The sequence below is a fragment of the Eleutherodactylus coqui genome, chromosome 2 (assembly GCF_035609145.1).
Source record: "Eleutherodactylus coqui strain aEleCoq1 chromosome 2, aEleCoq1.hap1, whole genome shotgun sequence".
Classification (NCBI taxonomy): Eukaryota; Metazoa; Chordata; class Amphibia; order Anura; family Eleutherodactylidae; genus Eleutherodactylus; species Eleutherodactylus coqui.
Window position 1 is genome coordinate 234451216 of NC_089838.1, and position 21536 is coordinate 234472751.

Sequence of the window (21536 nt, forward strand, 5' to 3'; positions counted from 1 at the left end):
CTCTCGGAGTTCTTCCCTCCGGGCCCACGGAGCGGTAGTAACACACCGGCGACTCCACACCCGAAGAACCCCGAAGTAGCAGAAGCAACCATCTCTCAAAGCTCTGAGGCCCCATTGCAAAACCCCTCCCCGGGCTCCCTGTCTCCTTCCCCGGGCAGTTCCAACCCTCCCCCCAAAAGCGGGGACAAGAGGAATGTTCAAGACTCCAATCCATCCACGCCTTTACCCAAAGGCCCCGCAGCAAAGAAGACCCAAAGCAATAAACCGCAAGAAGCCTCTCAGCAATCAGCTACTATCAACAACCTACAAGCCTACCCAGACTCCGAGAGCCCTTTAACCATAAACGCCCTGAAAAACATGTTAATATCGCTGCAAAAAGACATCTCCAACGATATACAAAACCTATCCGGGCAACTCCAATCCAACATAGACCACCTAGCTACCCGAACAGATCATATTGAACAAAAACTCGGGGAATTCACAAAAGCCCACAACGAGATGGTGGACGCTCATGGCAATTTAGAAGATGAAGTAGCCCGGCTGCGAGAGAAGGTTGTCGACCTAGAACCGTCCCAGAAGGAATAATCTTAAATTCAGGGGAATCCCGGAGGCCGTGCCTCCTTCTGATATACCACAGTACCTACTCAAAATGCTACAAACACTCCTCCCGGACCTCCCCGAAATAGAATATGCAATCGATAGAGCCCACAGGATCCCGAAAGCGCGATCCGTCCCTGAGTCCGCGCCTAGAGACGTCCTGGCAAGGATCCATTTTTACAAAATAAAAGAGGAAATCCTATCAGTGGGAAGACGTAGGGGTACGCTGCCAGCCCCATATGAGAACATTCAAATATTCCCAGATCTTTCAGCGGCCACCCTGCAGTCACGTAGACTATTCGCAACAATTACATCAGCCCTTAGAGAGGCTCACATCAAGTATAGATGGGGATTCCCAACCAAGCTTTTGATTTCCAGAAACGGAACTCTCCATATTGCGACCACAGTAGAGGAAGGCATCTCCCTTCTACAACAATGGGAAATCCCCACAACCCAGCAATCCCCGAGGACGGCGGGGAGCCCACCTTCGAAAAAGACTGGTTGATCGCCGACAGGTGAGGCAAACATGCGTAACTGGTGCTTAAAAAAGGCCTAGACCCACTTTCATTCTTCATTATAGTAGAGCCCGAAGTGGATGGTTTGAAGATTCTATCCCCCCCTAAAGTCCATTCATCCAGTGCACATCGGCGCTGGGTGAACAATGTTTTGATTATGTTTAAAATTGATGTTTATTTTCATGTTTTATTTAGTTATAAAATTGTTTTTAGGAGGTCTTTCCCCCCCTTACACTCCGCCAACCCTGAGAGACTAAGACGCCACGACAGTCCAGCCCACAATCTCCCCAGTAGACATGCCAGTTAACATTTCTTCCCTAAACGTAAAAGGATTAAACAGCCCTTTCAAACGAAGTATGCTCTGGAGGCAGGCCATCAAATCCCACTCTGATGTTTTCTTTGCCCAAGAGACCCATTTTCTAAGGGACAAACATCCCCCCTGTAAACACCCTAAATTTCCATACATCTTCCTGGCCTCTAAGGGGGAAAAAAAGAAAAGAGGAGTAATGATAGGAATTAGTCAAAATGTTTCATTCTCCCAAAGAAACCTATTTGCAGACCCAGCAGGTCGTTTCCTAATATTGGTGTGCGAGATAAACAACACCACGTACACCCTGGTAAATGTCTACTTCCCTCCCAATAGACAAGTTAAATTCTTCAAACACGTCATGACAGAAATGGCCAAAATTCGGGAAGGAAACCTAGTTATCGGAGGAGACCTAAACTCAGTGCTGGACCCTGAGCTGGACTCCACGGCGAGCAACAGGGGCATATCCCCTGTTGCCCCAATTATCCACGCTGAGGGGCTTTACGACGTGTGGAGATGCCTTCACGGGTCGGAGAAGGATTATACCTTCCTCTCGGCGCCTCACGCATCCTATTCCAGGATTGATGTATTCCTGCTGCCGCAGAGGGGCCTAGAAAACACCCTCCAGGCTGAAATCGGAACAATCTCATGGTCCGATCACGCCCCCATATCCCTGTCCCTTAGAGAGTCAGTCAACTATACCCCATCATCTCCATGGAGATTGAATGAGTACACCCTAAACCTCCCTGAACACGAATCATCCCTTAAAGAAGAGCTGGAGAGCTTCTTCGCAAACAATATAGGTTCGGTCCCGAACATGGCTACCGTATGGAACACTCATAAAGCTTACATGCGGGGCATGTTTATTAAAATTGCAGCCAGAGCAAAACGAAAAAGAGACGAAGAATTCAACCGGCTGATCGGGCAAATCAAGTCCCTAGACTCCTTAAACAAAAAAGAACCATCCTTACAAAAAACAGCAGACCTGTTCAACCTTAGAGCAAAGCTCCAAAACCTATTAGTCTCCAAGCACGACATCTCTTTTCTAAAGCTAAAAAGGCAATTCTACGCTCATGATAACAGGACAGGGGCTTTGCTAGCAAAACAACTAAAAGAAGTAACAAAAGACAGAATTAGACACCTATTTGACCCCCAAGGCAGAAAAATTTTCCACCCCCAAGAGATTACCAACGCGTTCGCTGCATATTACTCCTCCCTATACAATCTAAAAGACAACCCAAATATTCACCATCCCCATAGGGTGGAAATACAGAATTTCCTACATAGCATAAATCTCCCCTGTCTTTCACCAGAGCAATTAGACTCCCTCTCTGCGCCAATCTCCACACAGGAAGTATTAGATACAATTAAATTATTAAAGCCTCATAAGACCCCTGGCCCTGACGGCTTCTCTAACGGCTACTACAAAAAATTCGCCCCAACTCTTGCCCCCCATCTGGCGTCTGTGTTCAATGGAGCAATGAGGAGTGGTTCCTTCCCGCCTGAGATGCTGGAAGCCTTGATTGTCACTATCCCTAAGCCTGGGAAGGACAACACATCCCCGGCTAATTTCCGCCCCATCTCTCTCCTGAACACAGACGTTAAGATATACGCAAAACTTCTTAGCACAAGACTACTCTCGATCCTCCCCCTATTAGTGGCAACAGACCAGGTGGGATTTGTCCCCCAAAGGCAGGCCCCCGACGGAACCCGAAGATTCTTGAATCTGGTCAGGGTGGCAGAAAGGAATAAAACCCCGGCCCTGCTTCTGGCGTTAGACGCCGAAAAAGCGTTTGATCGCATACACTGGGGATTCCTGGAAGCCACCCTGGAAAAATTCGGTTTCTTAGGACCCATCAAATCTGCTATCTTGTCCCTGTACTCGGCACCGACTGCAAGGGTCCTATCCTCAGGATGCCTCTCCTCCCCGTTTGCTATATCCAACGGCACGAGGCAAGGGTGCCCCCTGTCGCCCCTAATATTTGCCCTGATCATGGAACCGCTGGCGGAAACGGTCAGAGGTAACCAAAACATCCAGGGAATAAAAATAGCCTCGCAGGAACATAAAATTGGATTATATGCAGATGACGTTATTCTCGCCATTACAAACCCGTTGTCCTCCCTGAGACAGGCCCAAACTGCTCTAGCCAAATTTGGTGAGGTCTCATATTATAAGATCAATGATACCAAATCCCAAATGTTAAACCTTGGCATAGACGCGAAGACCACTCAGTCTATCTCGGAATCCTTCCCCTTTTCCTGGTGCAAGGGTTCCCTGCCATACTTAGGTATCAATATAACATATCCTAGCTCCCTAACCTTTTCCAAAAACTATACACCACTCCTACATCGCATCCCGAACATTCTAAGTAAATTCCTCAAACCCTTTATCTCCTGGGCTGGCAGAATAGCAGCGGCCAAAATGATGATTCTCCCACGTATATTATACGTTTTTAGAACGGTCACTATCCCAGTCCCCACCTACTTTATATCAAAACTCCAAGCTCTTATCAACAAATTTATCTGGGGAGGAGCACATGCCAGAATTAAATTCTCAACTCTGGCAAAACCATATGAGCTAGGGGGTATGCAAGCCCCTGACATTAAGAGATACTTCGCCGCAGCTATACTGGACCAAATTAAACATTGGTGGACCCCTGTATCCCAAAAGAAATGGGTGAGCATAGATTCAGCATCCCTGGGAACCCCCTTGATCTCCCTCTTAGGAGCTTCTCCCCCCCCCCCCCCTCCCGCCCCATTCTTTACCAAGCATTCAAGCGTCTGTACAGATATGGAACCAACTAGTCTCTTCGTCCTCCGGGGGGGTGCCGGCCACACTCCTCCCACTGAGATTCCTATATTCCATCCTCCCAGATTTTGAATATGGGACCTGGGAGAAATCTGGAGTTAAAAAGATTGGAGACCTCTATAGGGAGGGGTCCATTATAGACTTCCCCACAATAAGTGAGATACATAAACTCCCCAATAAACTAGGCTTCTCGCATCTAAGACTAAGGTACGCTCTACAATCTATAGATGTTCAAAAGCCAATATTCCCTAAGGTGGCCTTCATCTTTTATTCACTATCAACAGAGGTCTCCGGAGGCATATCTACCTTTTACGAGTCTTCATTCTCCCAAAAGGCCCAAACTAAATCTAACCACATGACCCTATGGGAGCTTGACTTCAAACAAACTTTCAGTCTGGAGGAGTGGGGCCGGGCGCTCTCATGGACGAAGAGGATTTCACATGGTATCTCCCACTGGGAATCTTCCCAGAAGATATTCCTCCGCTGGTATCTTACCCCAGCTAGGATAGCGAGAATGAACCCCTCAATCTCAGAAAATTGCTGGAGAGAGTGCGGTGCAAAGGGTACCTACTTCCACATGTGGTGGCTATGCCCCACTATACGGTCCTTTTGGAACCTAGTATTTAATTTAATATACTCTGTCACAAACCAGCACGTCCCCCCGGACCCTAAACTCGCTCTTTGTTTCCTGAAAACAGACAAATTATCCCCTTTCTATGCAGCCATCACCTCCCATATTATCTTAGCGGCACATCTAGCAATAGCTAAGCACTGGAAATCAAAAGAAGCTCCATCCATAACAGAGGTTAGAAACTCGGTGGAACTCACCTTCCACCTGGAGGAAGCCTACTCACGTAGATTTGTTTCTCAACACCCCCGTACATCTTTTTGGGCAACTTGGCTGGACTACACAACCAAGAACCCCCTCTAGAGTAACAACCATTTCCGTAAATAAGGAAATGTACCTCCGCTAATTGTGTTTATGTTTGTATATCTGTATATGTTTTTGTTTATGTTGATGTTTGAATTCCAATTTTGCGATGAGTACCGTTCACCTATTTAAGGTGTCTTTCCAAAACGGTAAAATGTTGTTTATGTTTATTATAAAAAATTCTAATAAAAACTCAATTATTAAAAAAAAAATGGATCAGTTTATTTTCATTTATATTCAGCTTCTGTGCTCCAAAAATGTCTGCAACAAACATGCCTTAACCCTTTCCAATCCACTGTCTGACCTCTGAAGACATTATGATTTAAGGCAGTACAGCTCCGATGTTGGAAAACGTCCGTCGGGGTTCTCTTGCTGTATATTGCCAGCCTCTCTACTGTCGGAGCCTATCCAATGTGTCACCTCATGCAGTACTGGCTTTAGCCAGCAGATAGTGCCATTGTATAACGGCAGAAAAAGAGTAAGCCCCCTAGGAAAACCAGGATACAAATTGGATTGGAAAGGGTTAAAGTACGTTTTTCATACATTTTTGTTTTCACTGTTCCATTGTAAAGTCTAACTGCACTTGTCGTGCACCGGACAGCTGCATGGTGGTTAAAAACCTTACCGGTTCCTTTATTAAGGTGAATTCACGTGCATCTGAATGGGGTTGTTTTGGCGCCAATCAGATGAATGCAAGAGTCACAGAAATGTATGGAGTAAATCTGTTGTGTGCAAATGCACCCGTCATTAGGCCGGGACCACATGTGGTAAATTATTCCACTGCGAATCCGCTTGCAGATTTGTGAAATCTTCTGTGACAATCCGCAACAGAAGTTGATATGTTGCGGATTTAAAAATCTACATTTTAGAAGTGGAAAAACACTGATCCACATGCTAGGTTCTGCCATCAACTGCCCCTGCAGACCAAAGTCTGCATCATCTCCGACCCGCGTGCCCTATCAATCCATCGAGTCAGAATGAAGGGGGGTTTTGTTCCAAGAAAAGTACTACAACTCCATTTTCGGTGACACATGCTTAGTGCGCGGGTCTAAGAGAGGGAACATTAGTGACAGTTTGAAAAACATCATGTGACTTGTAATGCATGCCATACCTCTTTGGTTTACTGGATCCTTAGCTACATATGCAACATAGTCAGTTGTGTCCTGAAAAAAATCAAGTACATTTTCAGTATCAAAAATCCATAGACCATACAAGAACACATGGCCAATATCAGACCAGAGATATATGAGGTAAAGTAGTAAGACATTGGGGCAAATACTATTCTGGACATTAGGTTAGTATTCCTATTGAAAAACATTACATTTAACCTCTCCCCCGATCAAAAGGATTTCTTACAGGCAACAATAGAGTAGTTTTTTATACATAGCAATGAGTGAATAGATAACATTTAGGGTTTGTCATCACAATAAATGGCAGATTAATTCCAGGTCTTTGATAGCAAATAAAATGCCTTCTCATTTTTATGTAGTCTCAGAAAGTAAAAATAACATTGGGATTACGATTAAAATTAGGATATTTTATTGAATTGTGATAATATACAAATTATATAAACAGGCATCTTTTCTGGGCCAAAGCTCCATTGAAGGCAATGCACGGACCTGGATTCACGCGTGTTTGTGCACGTACGTGGGTGCGCACCTATGTACGCCCAAAAATACACTTGTGTGAAGCCACCCTTAGTTCATGGAGTGGTGTACACTGTCCAGTTTTGGTATATTCCGTTTGCATTCTGTGTGAATGTCATTCTGCGTCCGTGCTGTGGCGAGGTGCACCCGGTGGACATGACACCGGTGTTATCTACATACAGCTGTTACCTTTAGTGTAATCCTGCCTGTGATGTTAGTGAGATGACTGCTACAAAGGTTTGTCTACAGAACAGGAAGCATCAGACTAATATTAGGCTCTTGATCAGTGTGAAAAATCCAGGATTTTAGTTTTTGTTTCTTTTTTTTCATATGGATTGTGACTGAAAGTTTAAAAAGTCACCAAGAATTATTTAAAAATATGTTTAACACAAAAATCTGATTTCTATAATAGGTCATTTTCTGATGACACATCCCCGTTAAAATAGAAATAATAGAATACTTACTGGATCTCCACCAGAAGCGAATGATATTGACTGCATGTGGTGGTTTGCAACTACCTGGGAAATAAATTACATTTACACAGAGAAGGTGAAAATGATGGCAATACAATTTGTTTTTTATTATAGCACACACAGAACATAAGCCCAAATTTGTAACGGCATGGGGACAAACATCTCGTGGTTTGTAGCTCGTTTTGTTTAATCACTCCGTATCTTGAATCTTCTCTCAGAAGAAATCAGGACAGAAGTACTTTGGCTACTAAGGAGATATGCAGACATATATTAATGTCTATGTGTTCGTCTTCAGCTGCCGAGGAGTCGACAGGCAACGATGACAGTCAAAGTAGTATAGTGATGGGTGAGCACATGCTGTCCCTTCATTTCAGTGATCAGCTGGGGTCTCAGCACTCAAAACCCCATTGATCAAAAATGTTGACATGTCAGAAGTTTTTTTTTGTTTTTTTTAAATGAACTCAATAAATCCTCAGTAAGTCAATTTATGTTGTGGATTTGCTGTGGATTTTTCTCATTGACTTTATTAAGAAAGTCAAAATCTGCTCTAAATCCACAATGAAATATACAGCTGTGAATTTTACTGCCAACTACTTGTTCAACAAATTCAAAAACATTCATTCAACAATTCAAGTAAAGGTAAGGATTGATACATCTTTAGGCCCTGACTTGGAGATGAGATTTGACACTGACAGAATTCCTCTGTAAAGAACAATATATAATGAAACCCACAAGTCCATATGTCATGAAATCACAATGGTCCATTAGCTGTGATTTGTCAATATCAAAATCAAAATACTATCAAAATACTACCACCTTTCCGTCCGTGAGAGAGTTACATGCTCCACCCCTGCTCACATTACAGTGACGTCGTCACATGTCCTTCATCCTGAGTGAGTTACATGCTCCACCCCTGCTCACATTACAGTGACGTAATCACATGTCCTTTATCCTGAGTGAGTTACATGCTCCACCCCTGATCACACGACAGTAACGTCCTCACGGTCCTGTAGGCAAACTGCTGCTGTCCGGCTAGGTGTTCGTTAGTATCCGATAGTAACTGAAACCGCAGGGGGTTTGTAGGGGATGTAGTCTGCCTGTAGTCTGCAAGTGATCAGGGGTGGAACATGTAACTCACTCGGGATGAAGGACCTGTGATGACGTCACCGTCCTATGATGAGGAGTGGAGCATGACAGTGACGTCATCATAGGTCCTTCATTCCGAGTGCTGTGCTGCTTGTGATCCCTGTTGCATGCGATAAAAAATGTATGTAGCAGAGCTGTATGTGATGTACATGTAGCAGTGCTGTGTGTGATGTGCATGTACCACAGCTATAATTTCCTAACATTTGTCAAAATACTAACGACCACCTATCTGTCCATGAGTGAGTTACATGCTCCGCCCCTGATCACATGATGGTGACATCATCACAGGTCCTTTATCCCTGTGCAGATTACGAGCAGACTACATCCCTTACAAACCCCCGCGACCTCAGTTGCTATGGAATACTAATGACCACCTGTCTGTAAGTGAGTGACTGTGTCAGCTACGTGTGAAGATGCCACCATCGTGGTATCTGTCACTGGGGCTCTGAACTTTATTAAAAGAGTGAGACAGCAGCCGCATACTTACAGCACCTGTGATGATGTCACAGTCATGTGATCAGTCACCTGTGGGAGAAGTCCTGGGTTTCATGACCATGCGTGATCAGTGTGTGTACGACTCTGCTGTGCTGGTTGTGATCCCTGTTGTTTGGGATGAAAAATGTATGTAGCAGAGCTGTATGTGTGTGACGACGATGTAACAGAGCTGTGTGTGAGATGTGCATGTAGCAGAGCTGTGTGTGTCACATGCCTGTAGCAGAGCTGTGTCTGTCTGACTTGCAAGTAGTAAAGCTGTGTGTGTGTGATGAGCATGTAGCAAAACTGTGTGGGTGACAAGCATGTAGCAGAGCTGTGTGTGAGACGTGCATGTAGCAGAGCTGTGTGTTAGACGTCCGTGTAGCAGAGCTGTGAATGTGACGAGCATGTAGCAGAGCTGTGTGTGTCACATGCCTGTAGCAGAGCTGTGTCTGTTTGACTTGCAAGTAGTAGAGCTGTGTGTGTGACATGCATGCAGCAGAGCTGTGTGTGTGAGACGTGCAGGTAGCAGAGCTATCTATTATCTATCAAACACCCTAGAGGTGCAATGACGGTGACGTCATCGCAGGTCCTAAAACAGCAGCCGAGTGCTTACAACTCCAATCCTTTTCACTATGTTAGTAAGTGGCACATTGCACCACCTAAAAACACTGGTACTATACCTTGCTAATAATTACTAGTTTAGTTATATTAATAGGCAGCAGATTTGCTGTGGCAATATTTCCATACATTTGACTGGCATTTGTAAAAATCAGTTATAGAGAGTAGATCTCAAGTCACATAAGCTGCTACAACAACTCTATCATATTGTGAACATACCCTAATATTATAACTACACTGTATATTCATGCAATCTTTCCCACATACCTGCTGAGTGTCAATATTTGTCAGCATAAGGCTGTTAGTAGAGACGGTCAATTTAACATTAATCCCAGAAAACTGGAGGTTGCTCTTCCCCAGTATGGTGGAAAGGAATTTTACAGGAGGCTGAAAATAAAAAGGCAAAGAAACATTTATACGCATTTCATATTGGTGCCGTCAAAAAAAGCTGGCCATGAACTGTATATAACTTGGCTCCACATATAAATTGTCAATCTTGTACTGCACCTGCTTGCATCATCTGACATAACTGAGAAATCCACAGTAACAATATAAATAAGGCTATGGCTACATAGATGATTTTCAGGAGACAGGATCATGAAACGCAAGCATGACTGCTAGATGAAGACACAGAAATAAGACACACGGTCTAAGGAGTTGAAAGCTTTTTGCATTTTCTTTTTGCTAGAGGTTCCCAACAAAAAATAAACTTATCATGGGGTGTCCTGCTGATGGGACCACCAGCAATCAGCACTCTGTGGGATAACTTGGAAGCAAGTGTTCTACAGCTGCATCAATGAGAGAATGAAGCATTACATGGTGATCATTACAATCAATAGCCTGTCCATGCAAGGGCGTAGCTGAAGGGTCATGGGCCTGGGTGCAAAAGTTTAGCTTGCTCTCCCCCCTCCCTGCAGCTATTCTGCTTGGCAGCCGGCCGTGGTCCACCCCCAACAAAATGGACAGATACATTGCATATCTTAAGGGTGTATTCACACAAGCAATTTTCCCCATTCGGTTTGTGGCTGATTCTGAGATGGACAGAACTCGCACAAGAGAAAAACAAAAACTTTCATTTGAAGGGGTTAATTCACATAACTGTGAATTATAAGTCCCTCCTTATAGCCACTCTAAAACCCTTTATTGATTGCCTGATAAGAGTATGATTTTCTTAACTAGACAATCTCTCTAAGGGCTCTATCACACGGGCGTCAGTGTTTTTACGTTCGCCCGCCGACGACGTAAAAACACACAAACGGGCCACAAATCTAACATTTGTGTGACCGTTCGGACGTTTCAAGCCCAACGTATATACGCAGAGCCCGCAATGCCGTTGGGCAGGGGCTCTGCTAAACGGTCTCCCCATTCCCTCCCCCTCGCCAGCTCTCGGGGGAGAAGGCAGGAGCTAGTGTGCCAATATACGTCCATCTGAACTGATGCCAATGCCAAGGGGAGAAGGTGGGAGCTAGTGTGCTAAGATACGTCCATCTGAACTGATGAATTGCAATCCAATCCATCAGATGGTAGCGTATATCGGCCAGCCGTGAAAACGGTGGCCGATATACACTCGTGTGAAAGAGCCCTTAGGTTGCCAATAATTCTGCAGTAGTTTGCTGTGTGGTCCTACAATTAGGTAAAAACTTGACAATGCCTACCCCTCTGTTACATATGCTGATGGCTACCAGAATTTCTATCGCACAATTCTGGAATGGCAATTCAATTCCTTCTATTGCAGATATAATCAAAGCTGGGAATAACAACAGCTGGTTTGAATATATGCATCTTTGCACATCAAATAAAAAAGGAAAATTCATGAAGAATTGGATCCACAGCAATTTTTGTTACATGCCAAAATCACATTTGCTTTAATTACTCTTCTCATGTACCAGTCCGATGACTTGATCCAAAAGTTTACAGTTTTTGGGGGTTTTTTTTGGTTACACATGTGAACCTCTCTGTAAGAGACTCTGTGATGACCTAATCAATGAGGTTGTTATTTGTTCATTACTACTACTATAATTACTTTGTAAAACCTTTTCAATAAAGATTGAATGTTCAAAAAAAAAAAAAGCTTGACAACAACTTGACAATTACATCTGGTCCAGACATGAGGCTCTAGTGCTGCTATGTAGTAGCAGTGGGGCCAGCGCAACCCACCAGTTGATTCAGGTTTTCCTGGTTGTAGATGTCCAGCTGTACATTATGACTGCACCATAATGTATAAGAAAAAACTCCCTACTGTATGTAAATCACTCTCAGTAGGAGAAACAAAGTAATCTTGTAGATATGATACCTTTAATAGCTCCCAAAAAGAAATGATATTATAACAAGCTTTTGAAACTACTTAGTAAACTAGGGTGATAAAGAAACTTGAGAAGTTTCAAAAGTTTGCTGTCCTTATTTCTTTTTGGGAACCAAAAGCTATTCTATCTACCTGATTATTTAGTTTCTCTCTATTGAGTGCAATAACATTTTATTCTACTGGCTATCATGGTACCAGACTTTTTTCTTGCTGCCACATCAACACAAATGGCAAAGTCACTGTCTAGTCAAGGGTGTGTATGGCCAAAGTCATTTGACATTTTCAGCACCTGATTATAAAGTGACTGTAGTGATTGTTTTTCTTTTTAATTATTGAAAACATTCCACCTAAAACCCATTTCCTTGAGGATTTTACTTGTCTAGAACAGGGGTCCCCAACTCCAGTCCTCAGGGACCACCAACAGGTCATGTTTTCAGGATATCCTATAGTAAGAACACCTGTGGCAATGTCTGCGGCACCGACAATAATTACATCACCTGTGCAACACGGAGGAAATCCTGAAAACACGACCTGTTGGGGGTCCCTGAGGACTGGAGTTGGGGAACACTGGTCTAGAACACTATTACTAGTTCATACTAAGCTCTCTATTGATGCAAGTATATATGCAAATGTTCATGGCTTTTCTTTCAGTCTGTATTTAGAAGTATTCTTATGTAATAAATGTTATGTCATAGACGTTAGGCCACCTTTATCAGCCTTTGTTGCTTGGTATAAATGTTACAGCCACTAATATGATTATTATAGAATTTGTATACAACTGTCTTTATTATGCATCACTTACATAATAAGTTTATTTTATGACATAGACCATTCCATAGGTTATGGAGGATTATCTCATGGATTCTGTATCGTTTCTCGATTGCCTTCGTTATGAATCCAGACAAATTTGTTGGATGGGGAATTATATGCCAATTTGCTAATTAAAGGCTGCACACTTCCCTATAAAGATTCCTCCCTTGCTCTGGTCATTCAGAGGATAACTTTGTGAAAATGACTGGAAACAAAGAAGTCTTAGATAACTGCCCGGAGATCACATGTAATGAGATATTATGTTTCATTTCTTGCTGAAATTTACAGACTTGCAACTGACCTCTGTGGACCCTGTGCTTGGTAAAATGGCAGCAATGGAACTATGTTTTTCATTTCTAATAAGCTCATTATCATAGAAACACAAGGTTGTTTTGGAGAATCTAGCAAAGCGTTATTCAGTGATCAATGCCAAACAATAGCAAAATACTCCTATGTAGAAAAACACGTTCTACACTTCCTAACTCTTGATAAGAATTTCTTTGGGTGCCTTAAGGGCTCAGTCACATGAGCACATCCGGCAATGGAACCGGTCATGTGTTCTTTCTTCCGGCGCTGCAGAGAGTTGTCCGTACCTGCAGTGCGTCCATCTTCTTCGTGCAGTAAGACGTGCGCATCGGCACCCGGATGCGCCCCTGTGACTGAGCCCTCATATTGCATGTGCAGTGTTTGCCACAGGCATGCGTTGGGAGAATTTCCTAACAAATACCTTCTATAGATGCTACTGCATAGGCATATTGAGGCATCCATTGCCATAGGCTCAAATGATAAAAAAAATGCATTGCACATAGTATACATTTTTTTCTACTGGATGGTTCTGTATGTATATCACAGCTGAGTGTTCTATTCCAAACAGCAGGAAGAATGTCTAGTGGCATATACTAGCTGACAGAAGCGTTATGCGTCAGCTGAATGAGGACCTATAGGTTTCCCACCGCATATGCCAAATGAACTATGAAAATGAATCCCCCATTAGGTTACAGACACAAGAAGCAACTGCCAAGTGGCTAATAACAGCGCCGCTTTGTACATCGTTGTGGTTTCCAATTGAATGGCTGCGCAATTTTGTGAAAACAATAAGAAACTGCTATTTTCCTGCAAAATTGTGTGGTAATGAATTAAAAGACCCTGAGATGAAACCTGTCACTATGAAAATGCTGTCCAATGCTGTCATGTTATAGAGCAGGAGGAGATGGGCAGATTAATATGCAGTTTTCTTGGAAAAGATTCAGTTTAAAAGGCCGTAATTGTATAGAGAGTGCAATATCGGTGTGAGATACTCAGACCAATATCACACTCTTAAATCTGCAATTTCTATGAAAGTGCAATGCATTTTTGTGAGAAAATCAGATCATCTTGCGGTACATGCCATTTTTACAAGTGTAAAAATCGCATGTCTCAAGAAACAAGAAAAAAATATTGCATTGCACTCACATGAAATTCGTATGTATATGCAAGTTTCATGTGAGTTCGATGTGATTTTTAACTCGCCCATAGCAAATAATGGGTGAGTTTTCTGCAATATCACTGAAAAATTGGACATTCTGTGGTTTTTCTGTCTCGCAGCACTGCAGCATGAGGAAAATTGCCTATGTAAATTAACCCATTGGAAACAATGGGTTAATACATTGCACAAGTTCTATGCGTCCTCCATATAAATAAGCCCCAACATAATTTATTGATAAAAGTCTCTGCTCATCTTGGGCCCAAGCATCCACTGGGTGGTTTCATTTAATGATTGACAGCCCTTCCTGTGTGAAAGTATTGAATTATATTGTGAAAGTATTAAATTATATTTTATGCATTAGTGTCATGTGCATACTATTTGTGCTATGTACATAGCAAGAAGTATGTGTACAAGAGACAGGCGTTGTAGTGAAATTTGTACTAACAGGGTCTTAGATGCTGAGCATGCAGCTTTTTCATTATTAACATTTGTAATGTTTTACTAAGAAAGAAGTATGACACATACTGTAGACTTTGAATAGTTTGCTTTCTGGGGGATGCCACACTATATAATCTCTTGCATTGGAACAATACAACTGAAGACTTGTAAACATCACTTGAATGTTTCTCATTGTTTTCTTCTCCATACTACTATGCATTGAATATTTAGGCATACCTAATTGATAAGGCTAAGATATCCTTTGAGTATCACCTAAATTAAGTGATTACTTCAACACCTATAGGAGCATGCAAATAGAGATAGTAGCTGTCGATCACTGATAGGACCACCCATTTGACCTCTAAACCCAAAATGTACAGAGATATATATTAATCTGTTTAGCTCCTCCCGCTCTGTAACGAACTGCTGGCAGATTACACTGCATGTTCATGTTAACAGATTCCCTTTAATAGCCACACAATTTTGTAGGTAAAACAAGAGTTTTACTCCCAAAACCACACAGCTATTAACAATCAATTTGAGAACCCAAAACAAATTAAATATCAGTGTAGTTTCTGGTATTGCGGCCACTGGACACATTCTACATCTGTCCATACACTCAAGCTATTATCTTGTCCATTTTTTAGTATTGTTTCAAGACAATAAGCAACAGCTAAGTCATAGTGGGAATTCTTTTGCACAAATCTTTTTATATGTCTATCTTAAATTGTGAGATATATTAAATATTGTGTGACACGCATTTCTCAAATAAGGCTGTGTTCTCATGCGTACTCATCCTTTCAGTCATAGAAGCCAAAGAATGAAAATAATAGAAATGCTGAATCCGGCACAAGACAAGCATGAACGGCAAGTCACGGATTCCATTGCTTATAATTGGGTCCATCGGGTTTCCGTCATGCCACCCCGCATAGCAGCATGCAGTATTTCATCTGGAATTTTGAGCTAGATCTGTGCCACAGATTGGAACAGAGCCTTAAAGGGGTTGTGTTTTAGCACAGTTTGTATCCCTCCGCCATTATTATTCAACTCTGAATCTAGATGGATTTTCCAGATTAACTTGGTTGCCCCTTCAGGCATGAATGAAGACTTATTGTTTACTGTTTTTCTTGTTATAATATTAATTACAGCTTTTTAGTCGTAGGTTATTATGTTGAAATTTCCTGGTCCTGAATGGCTATTCAGTTTTCTATAAGTGCTATCTGTATGGTCCCTTGACTTTGACCCTTCCACTGGGATTCTATCACCTGCTGCAGAAGCTTTTGAAGTAGATTCTCCCTTTTAACCCTTTCCAATCCAATTTGTATCCTGCTTTTCCTAGGGGGCTTACTCCTTTTTTCCATTATACAATGGCGCTATCTGCTGGCTAAAGCCAGTACTGCATGAGATGACACATTGGATAGGCTCCGACAGCAGAGAGGCTGGCAATATACAGTAAGAGAACCCCGACGGACGTCTTCCAACATCGAAGCTGTACAGCCTTAAATCATAATGTCTTAAGACGTCAGACAGTGGATTGGAAAGGGTTAAGTATTTAGTGCAACATTTTGGAACTTTAGCCCCTTTCCTTTAAATATTATTGCTTATTGGCCATGACATATTCTTTACTTCAAGGATTTATCTCTCATCAAGAGTAAATTCAGCATGTATAATGGATGTCTAAAATTTTGAAGTCATCCCACAGAGAATTGCTAGCAAAGGGCATTTACAACTTTGCTTTTTTGGATTTTTCCTTTATATTGTTTCTTATTTTTTAATTATTATATAAGTGTTTTTCTATTTGTATTGGGGGTATTGGTATAATTCATTATACTTGACTTGTAGTATGATTTGAAATAGCCTCTCAGAACTTCCTATTATATCCTTTTCAATACTTATTTGCGAATAATAACCCTGCATACTCATTTGTCATTAAATTGTGTGCAGTATATACACTATTTACCAAAGGCTTAGTGTTCACACAACTTCTCAACTCCCCTCTACCAATAATTAACTGTGTATGTGTTTACTGGAACTGTGCATATTATACAGTATATCGTTTACTCCACAGGCTGATATTTGTTGGCTGTGTGCACGCGCATAAAGAATGTGTGGAACTAGTTTCTATGCTGTATGTTTTTCTGGCACATGTGCATTCAATCTAATGATTGTGACCTCTGATATAATGATCTATAGCACATCTATAGTACATATGCCTTTTTAGTCATACGCATTATGAATATCTTGAATGATGTAGTGCTGATTAGAGATGAGCGAGCATACTCGCTAAGGGCAATTACTCGATCAAGCATTGCCCTTAGCGAGTACCTGCCCGCTCGGGAGCAAAGATTCGGCTGCCGGCGGCGGGCAGGGAGCTGCGGGGGAGGGCGGGGAGGAACAGAGGGGAGATCTCTCTCTCCCTCTCTCCCCCCTGCTCCCCCCTGTCACCTGCGCCGGCAGCCGAACCTTTTCTCCCGAGCGGGCAGGTACTCGCTAAGGGCAATGCTCGCTCGAGCAATTGTCCTTAGCAAGTATGCTCGCTCATCTCTAGTGCTGATAAATACGCTGCATGCTTTATGCTGTATTCACTAATAGCCCATACGCATGGTCAGCGCCGTCTTACTTAGTATAAGGTAGGTGTGGTCATTGGTAACTTCATTTATCATGCTTTTGAGCCAGATGCATGTCATGTAGCTCATCATTCCACACCTGTGTTTAGTACATCATCCATTTGGTTTGACCATTCACTGCTCCATGGGATTGCTTGTACTACTGCTTAAAGACACACATATAAGACTTTATTACTCCCCGGATGATGCTGCTATCATCAGCGATATGTGAACGGTACTTCCCATAGTATCTGTAAGCAATGGTGCTACCTTGGCTGGTGAAATCCTCCCTTCATGTTTGGGTAATAGCTTAGCCCATGTGGGACTGCTTTGCTTGAATGTAACTTTTTGCTATGAATGGTTTATTTTGTTCCATTTTTTACTTTAGGTTTCTGTGCAGTGAATATTTGAACTGCTTTAGAGATATACTCTATTTCGTAAGCAAATCTTTATTTATAACAGAGGAAGACAATCGTAACATTGTACAATAAGGTTAAAGCGTGTGGAGTACAGATATTTCGCAAAGTCGTAAAACGTGCAGGTCAACCAATGTAAAGAGGGAGGGAGGAGTAGTTTGCGCTATGGTGAGTTGACCCAACAAGATTGTATAATGTAGACAACGCAAAAATTACATAAGTCATAAAATAAACAGCAGAAACTATTTACATAGTTCCTTTGTGTGCTAGTAAGTTGAAATTAAGGCAACTCAAGATATGTATATAGGAAGTTACAAAATGAAACGTATTAACCTCCAAACTGCTGCGTCTGACCACAAACCCGGGTAAAATCAGAAGAAAGGACTGCTTCATTAAGGCGGTGGCTTAACAGTAGCATGGGAATTATGACTCTTAGATTGTTGGCATATACTCTATTTCAATGATTTATGTGCCATCCGCTATTCATTTACCACTGTTCATTTTAAGATTGGCTGATATGCGGCTATATTTACTGATGTTCCTAGTGATGTCTCCTTTGTCCCATTGGATTTCATACAGTGTTGCTCTTTTAATAAAGTTTGTCTATAAATTATTTGGAATTTGTATATTTCATACTGTGTCGCTATCTTCTTACGTTTCTAAATAGTGTTGGGCTCAGGTGTTGCACCTCTGTCTATTATTTAGTACTGCCTACACTCTTTTGCTTCTCATTTCTCAAGCTTGAATGTACAAACATACTAAGAACTAGCCACGTATTTTACTTTTATTTGCCATCACTGTGTGAACATTTGTTTCTTTACAATCCATTTATCACATTTTATTACAAGGAAATACAATATTTAACTGTAAGTTGCACATGCGGTCAAATAATACTTATGTACAAATTGATAATTACCCTACGTTTCTTGGCAGCTCCTTTTGCACAAGGGACGGCCTCACAGAGTCGACTTATTGCTTCCCTGTAGACAGTTATAGACAATATATTAGATACCTGAAATGTCTTACAAAATTATGTTGCTTAATGAGTTCTAGAGCTGACAGTGAAGGTAATCACTTGTTGCTAGGGCCTATCGCTTTTGAGATCTGATAGTCCTAAATGATGTGGTCTGTGGTTTAACAATGAAATTAAAAGCTGACTTGTATTTGTCATTAATAGCTGATGGGAAGGTCCTCAGAATCACTTGAGAACCCAACATACTCCAGTCCAACAATGATATTAAGGCCTCATGCACACGGGCACGCACAGATTCTGCAGTGGGATCCGCCAGTGCACGCAGACATGGGCATTAAAAGACATTTTCTTACCTGTCCAGATCCTGCACGGGTCTCCTCCGTCGCAACCGGATCTTCTTTCTTCAGCACGGCGGATGCGTCCGGGCACGCCGGCCAACGCCCCCGGAGCAGTGCTTTTTTTTTTTTAGACTCCTGCTTTCTAACGGATCCACGGCACGTCTGCAGTGTCAGCTGCGGGTGTGCCGCGGACCGGAAAGCTTCCATTGACTTTAATGGAAGCCATTCCTTCGGGATCCGCAGGAAAATAGAGCGTGCTGTGTTTTCTTCCCGCGTGTGCGATCCGTACGCCCGGAAAAAATCACATCCACATGCTTCTAGCTGCTCTGCGTGCGCCCAAATCAAGTGCAAATCAAATCCGCCCGTGTGCATGAGGCCTTACACTGAGTCCTCTTACAGCTATAATCCATCCCCTTCTGCTACCTCTACATTTTCAAGACTGTTCTGACTGTATGACTGTCAGGTCTCATTTATGGAGAGTGTATGGTGGGTAAAGAAATTCATGCATTTCTGTTTTACAGAGGCATAGGCACTCCAGGCCCTGCTAAGTGCTGCCTCCGTACAATACCTTTTTCTCCCACAGAAGCAGTGCTTTCATCAGAGAAACCTCAATAATGTGATGCCATTAAACATCTGAAGGGGCTGCAGGTGCGGAATATGACTTATGGAGAGGCTTTACATGAGTTCAGTTGAACAAACAATGCTTTACTGAATACACAATAAAGAATAATATGGCAATAACATATAACAGTATTATTTGGTTACAATGCAAACAGTTTACTCATGTTCAGTTCATGCTATAAGACAGCCGGTCCCTACAAATATGGTGTCCTTAATATTGTATGCTCAATATAGAATTATCACCATCAATAGATGGTTTTACCCAGGCCAGGGATAAATAGCTCCAAAAAGATATAGAAGTCTCCTCTGAAACAACGTAGTCTTGTAGGAACTTCGGTTAACTAGATTACTAAATTTGCTAACTGAAATATGCAGTCAGTGTCTCCTGAACACATGATGTGTCTGGGTGATGGTGCTCAGGGTTACACAATACTGAAACTTGAATATCCGGATATAGCCTGTCTGTCTATCTGTTCTCACTGGTGGTCCTTCTCACGATGACCTTTCAGCACTTGTAATCAGTAATTGCAGCTGATGTTTCCTTGAGTGATCAGCAGACCCCAGGAATCCAGGTTGCACTCTCTCTCTCTAGTATAGGAAATCTCTGCTCTCCAGTAGCAGTGGGACAGCTCACTTCTCACAAGGCTCACTGCAAAAATTGAGTCAACATGTAGCTCTAGGGAACAGCAGTTGTCTTTTATACCTAGCCCATCAGCGGCATGGGCAGCACACTCCTTGTTAATCCACAGCAGCAAAGTTAGTGTAAAACAAAACACAGTCATGTAACCTCTCTGAAGGAACATATATAAAGTTAAGCAGTAAAATACATAATTATATATGCATAGGCATTAGAGATGAGCGAACGTGCTCGGCCACGCCCCTTTTTCGCCCGAATACCGCGAATTCCGAGTACTTCCGTACTCGGGCGAAAAAATTCGGGGGGCGCCGTGGCGGCACGGGGGGTAGCAGTGGGAAGTGGAGGGGAGAGGGAGAGAGAGAGGGCTCCCCCCTGTTCCCCGCTGCTCCCCCCCGCACCGCCACGCCTCTCCCCACCCCCTGGCGCCCCCCGAATCTTTTCACCCGAGTACTGAAGTACTCGAAAATGGCGGTACTCGGGTGCGTAAGTACTCGAAACGAGTACGTTCGCTCATCTCTAATAGGCATTTAACCCCTTACACATCCACAATAGTTTTTGTTATGAATTCATAAGAAACTGTATGAAATCATAGGCATACAGAGGTGCAGTATAAGTCCTTAGACCCATTATTGATCTGTACAACACAGATCTCTAATGCAGCTGTGTGCATGAGGACGCCATGACCAACATTATTTCTCATCTCCCACTGAGGAGCAGATATTAGCATATTAACTGCTTTCTTGATACACTTTTACAACTGGATATAAATGTTTGTAAACCTACTGCCACGTGTATGACTGGTCAGCACTGTACAGAATTTCTGATAATGTACTTTACAAGGATTATCAGATACAGTTTTTAAGAACTATTCCAATAAATAAAAAGTCAGATCATATTTTTGGATTGGCTGTAATTGGCTGTTTGTACAATGAACTTTAAAAGGGTATTCGCAGAATTAACATTCATCATCTATCTTTTGGAAAGGTGATAAATGTCTCATCGCTGGGTGTCCCCACCAATCAAGAGAATGGTGGTCCTATGTACCCATTTGAATGGAGTTATGGCTGAGCATGTGTGCTGCCACTCCATGCAACTCCAAGGGACAGGCAGAGATACTGTAGCTTCGCAAGGTAGTTGGCTTTTCTTTGGCAGTTAGGTAGAACCCAATGGAGCAACAGTACACATGCTCGGCTACCACTGCATTTAAGCTTTTCCTTATTGCAGGCGGTGCAGTGAGGAGGAAATGGGACATGGGAGCCCCCTTCTCATGATCAGTAGGGTACCAACTGTGGGATCCCTACTGATAAGACATTTATCACCTATCTAGAAATAAGAAGTACTGGGAATGTTGGTTCTAGCATACCCCTTAAAATGTGTTTTTGAAAAAACCTAGGATATTATACAGTGCATC

The 21536-nt window shown here is 42.5% G+C and overlaps 1 protein-coding gene across 1 annotated transcript in view; it reads right to left on the reverse strand.

Annotated features, from left to right (window-relative positions):
* SHC4 (SHC adaptor protein 4) overlaps window positions 1–21536 on the reverse strand; it is an 87110-nt gene that overhangs the window by 31623 nt on the left and 33951 nt on the right. The window contains exons 3-6 of the mRNA XM_066592619.1: window positions 18473–18536; window positions 9787–9906; window positions 7270–7323; window positions 6271–6322 (exon numbers count right to left, since the gene is read on the reverse strand). Of these exons, the coding sequence (XP_066448716.1) occupies window positions 6271–6322; window positions 7270–7323; window positions 9787–9906; window positions 18473–18536 (290 nt within the window). The remainder of the gene's footprint in view (window positions 1–6270; window positions 6323–7269; window positions 7324–9786; window positions 9907–18472; window positions 18537–21536) is intronic.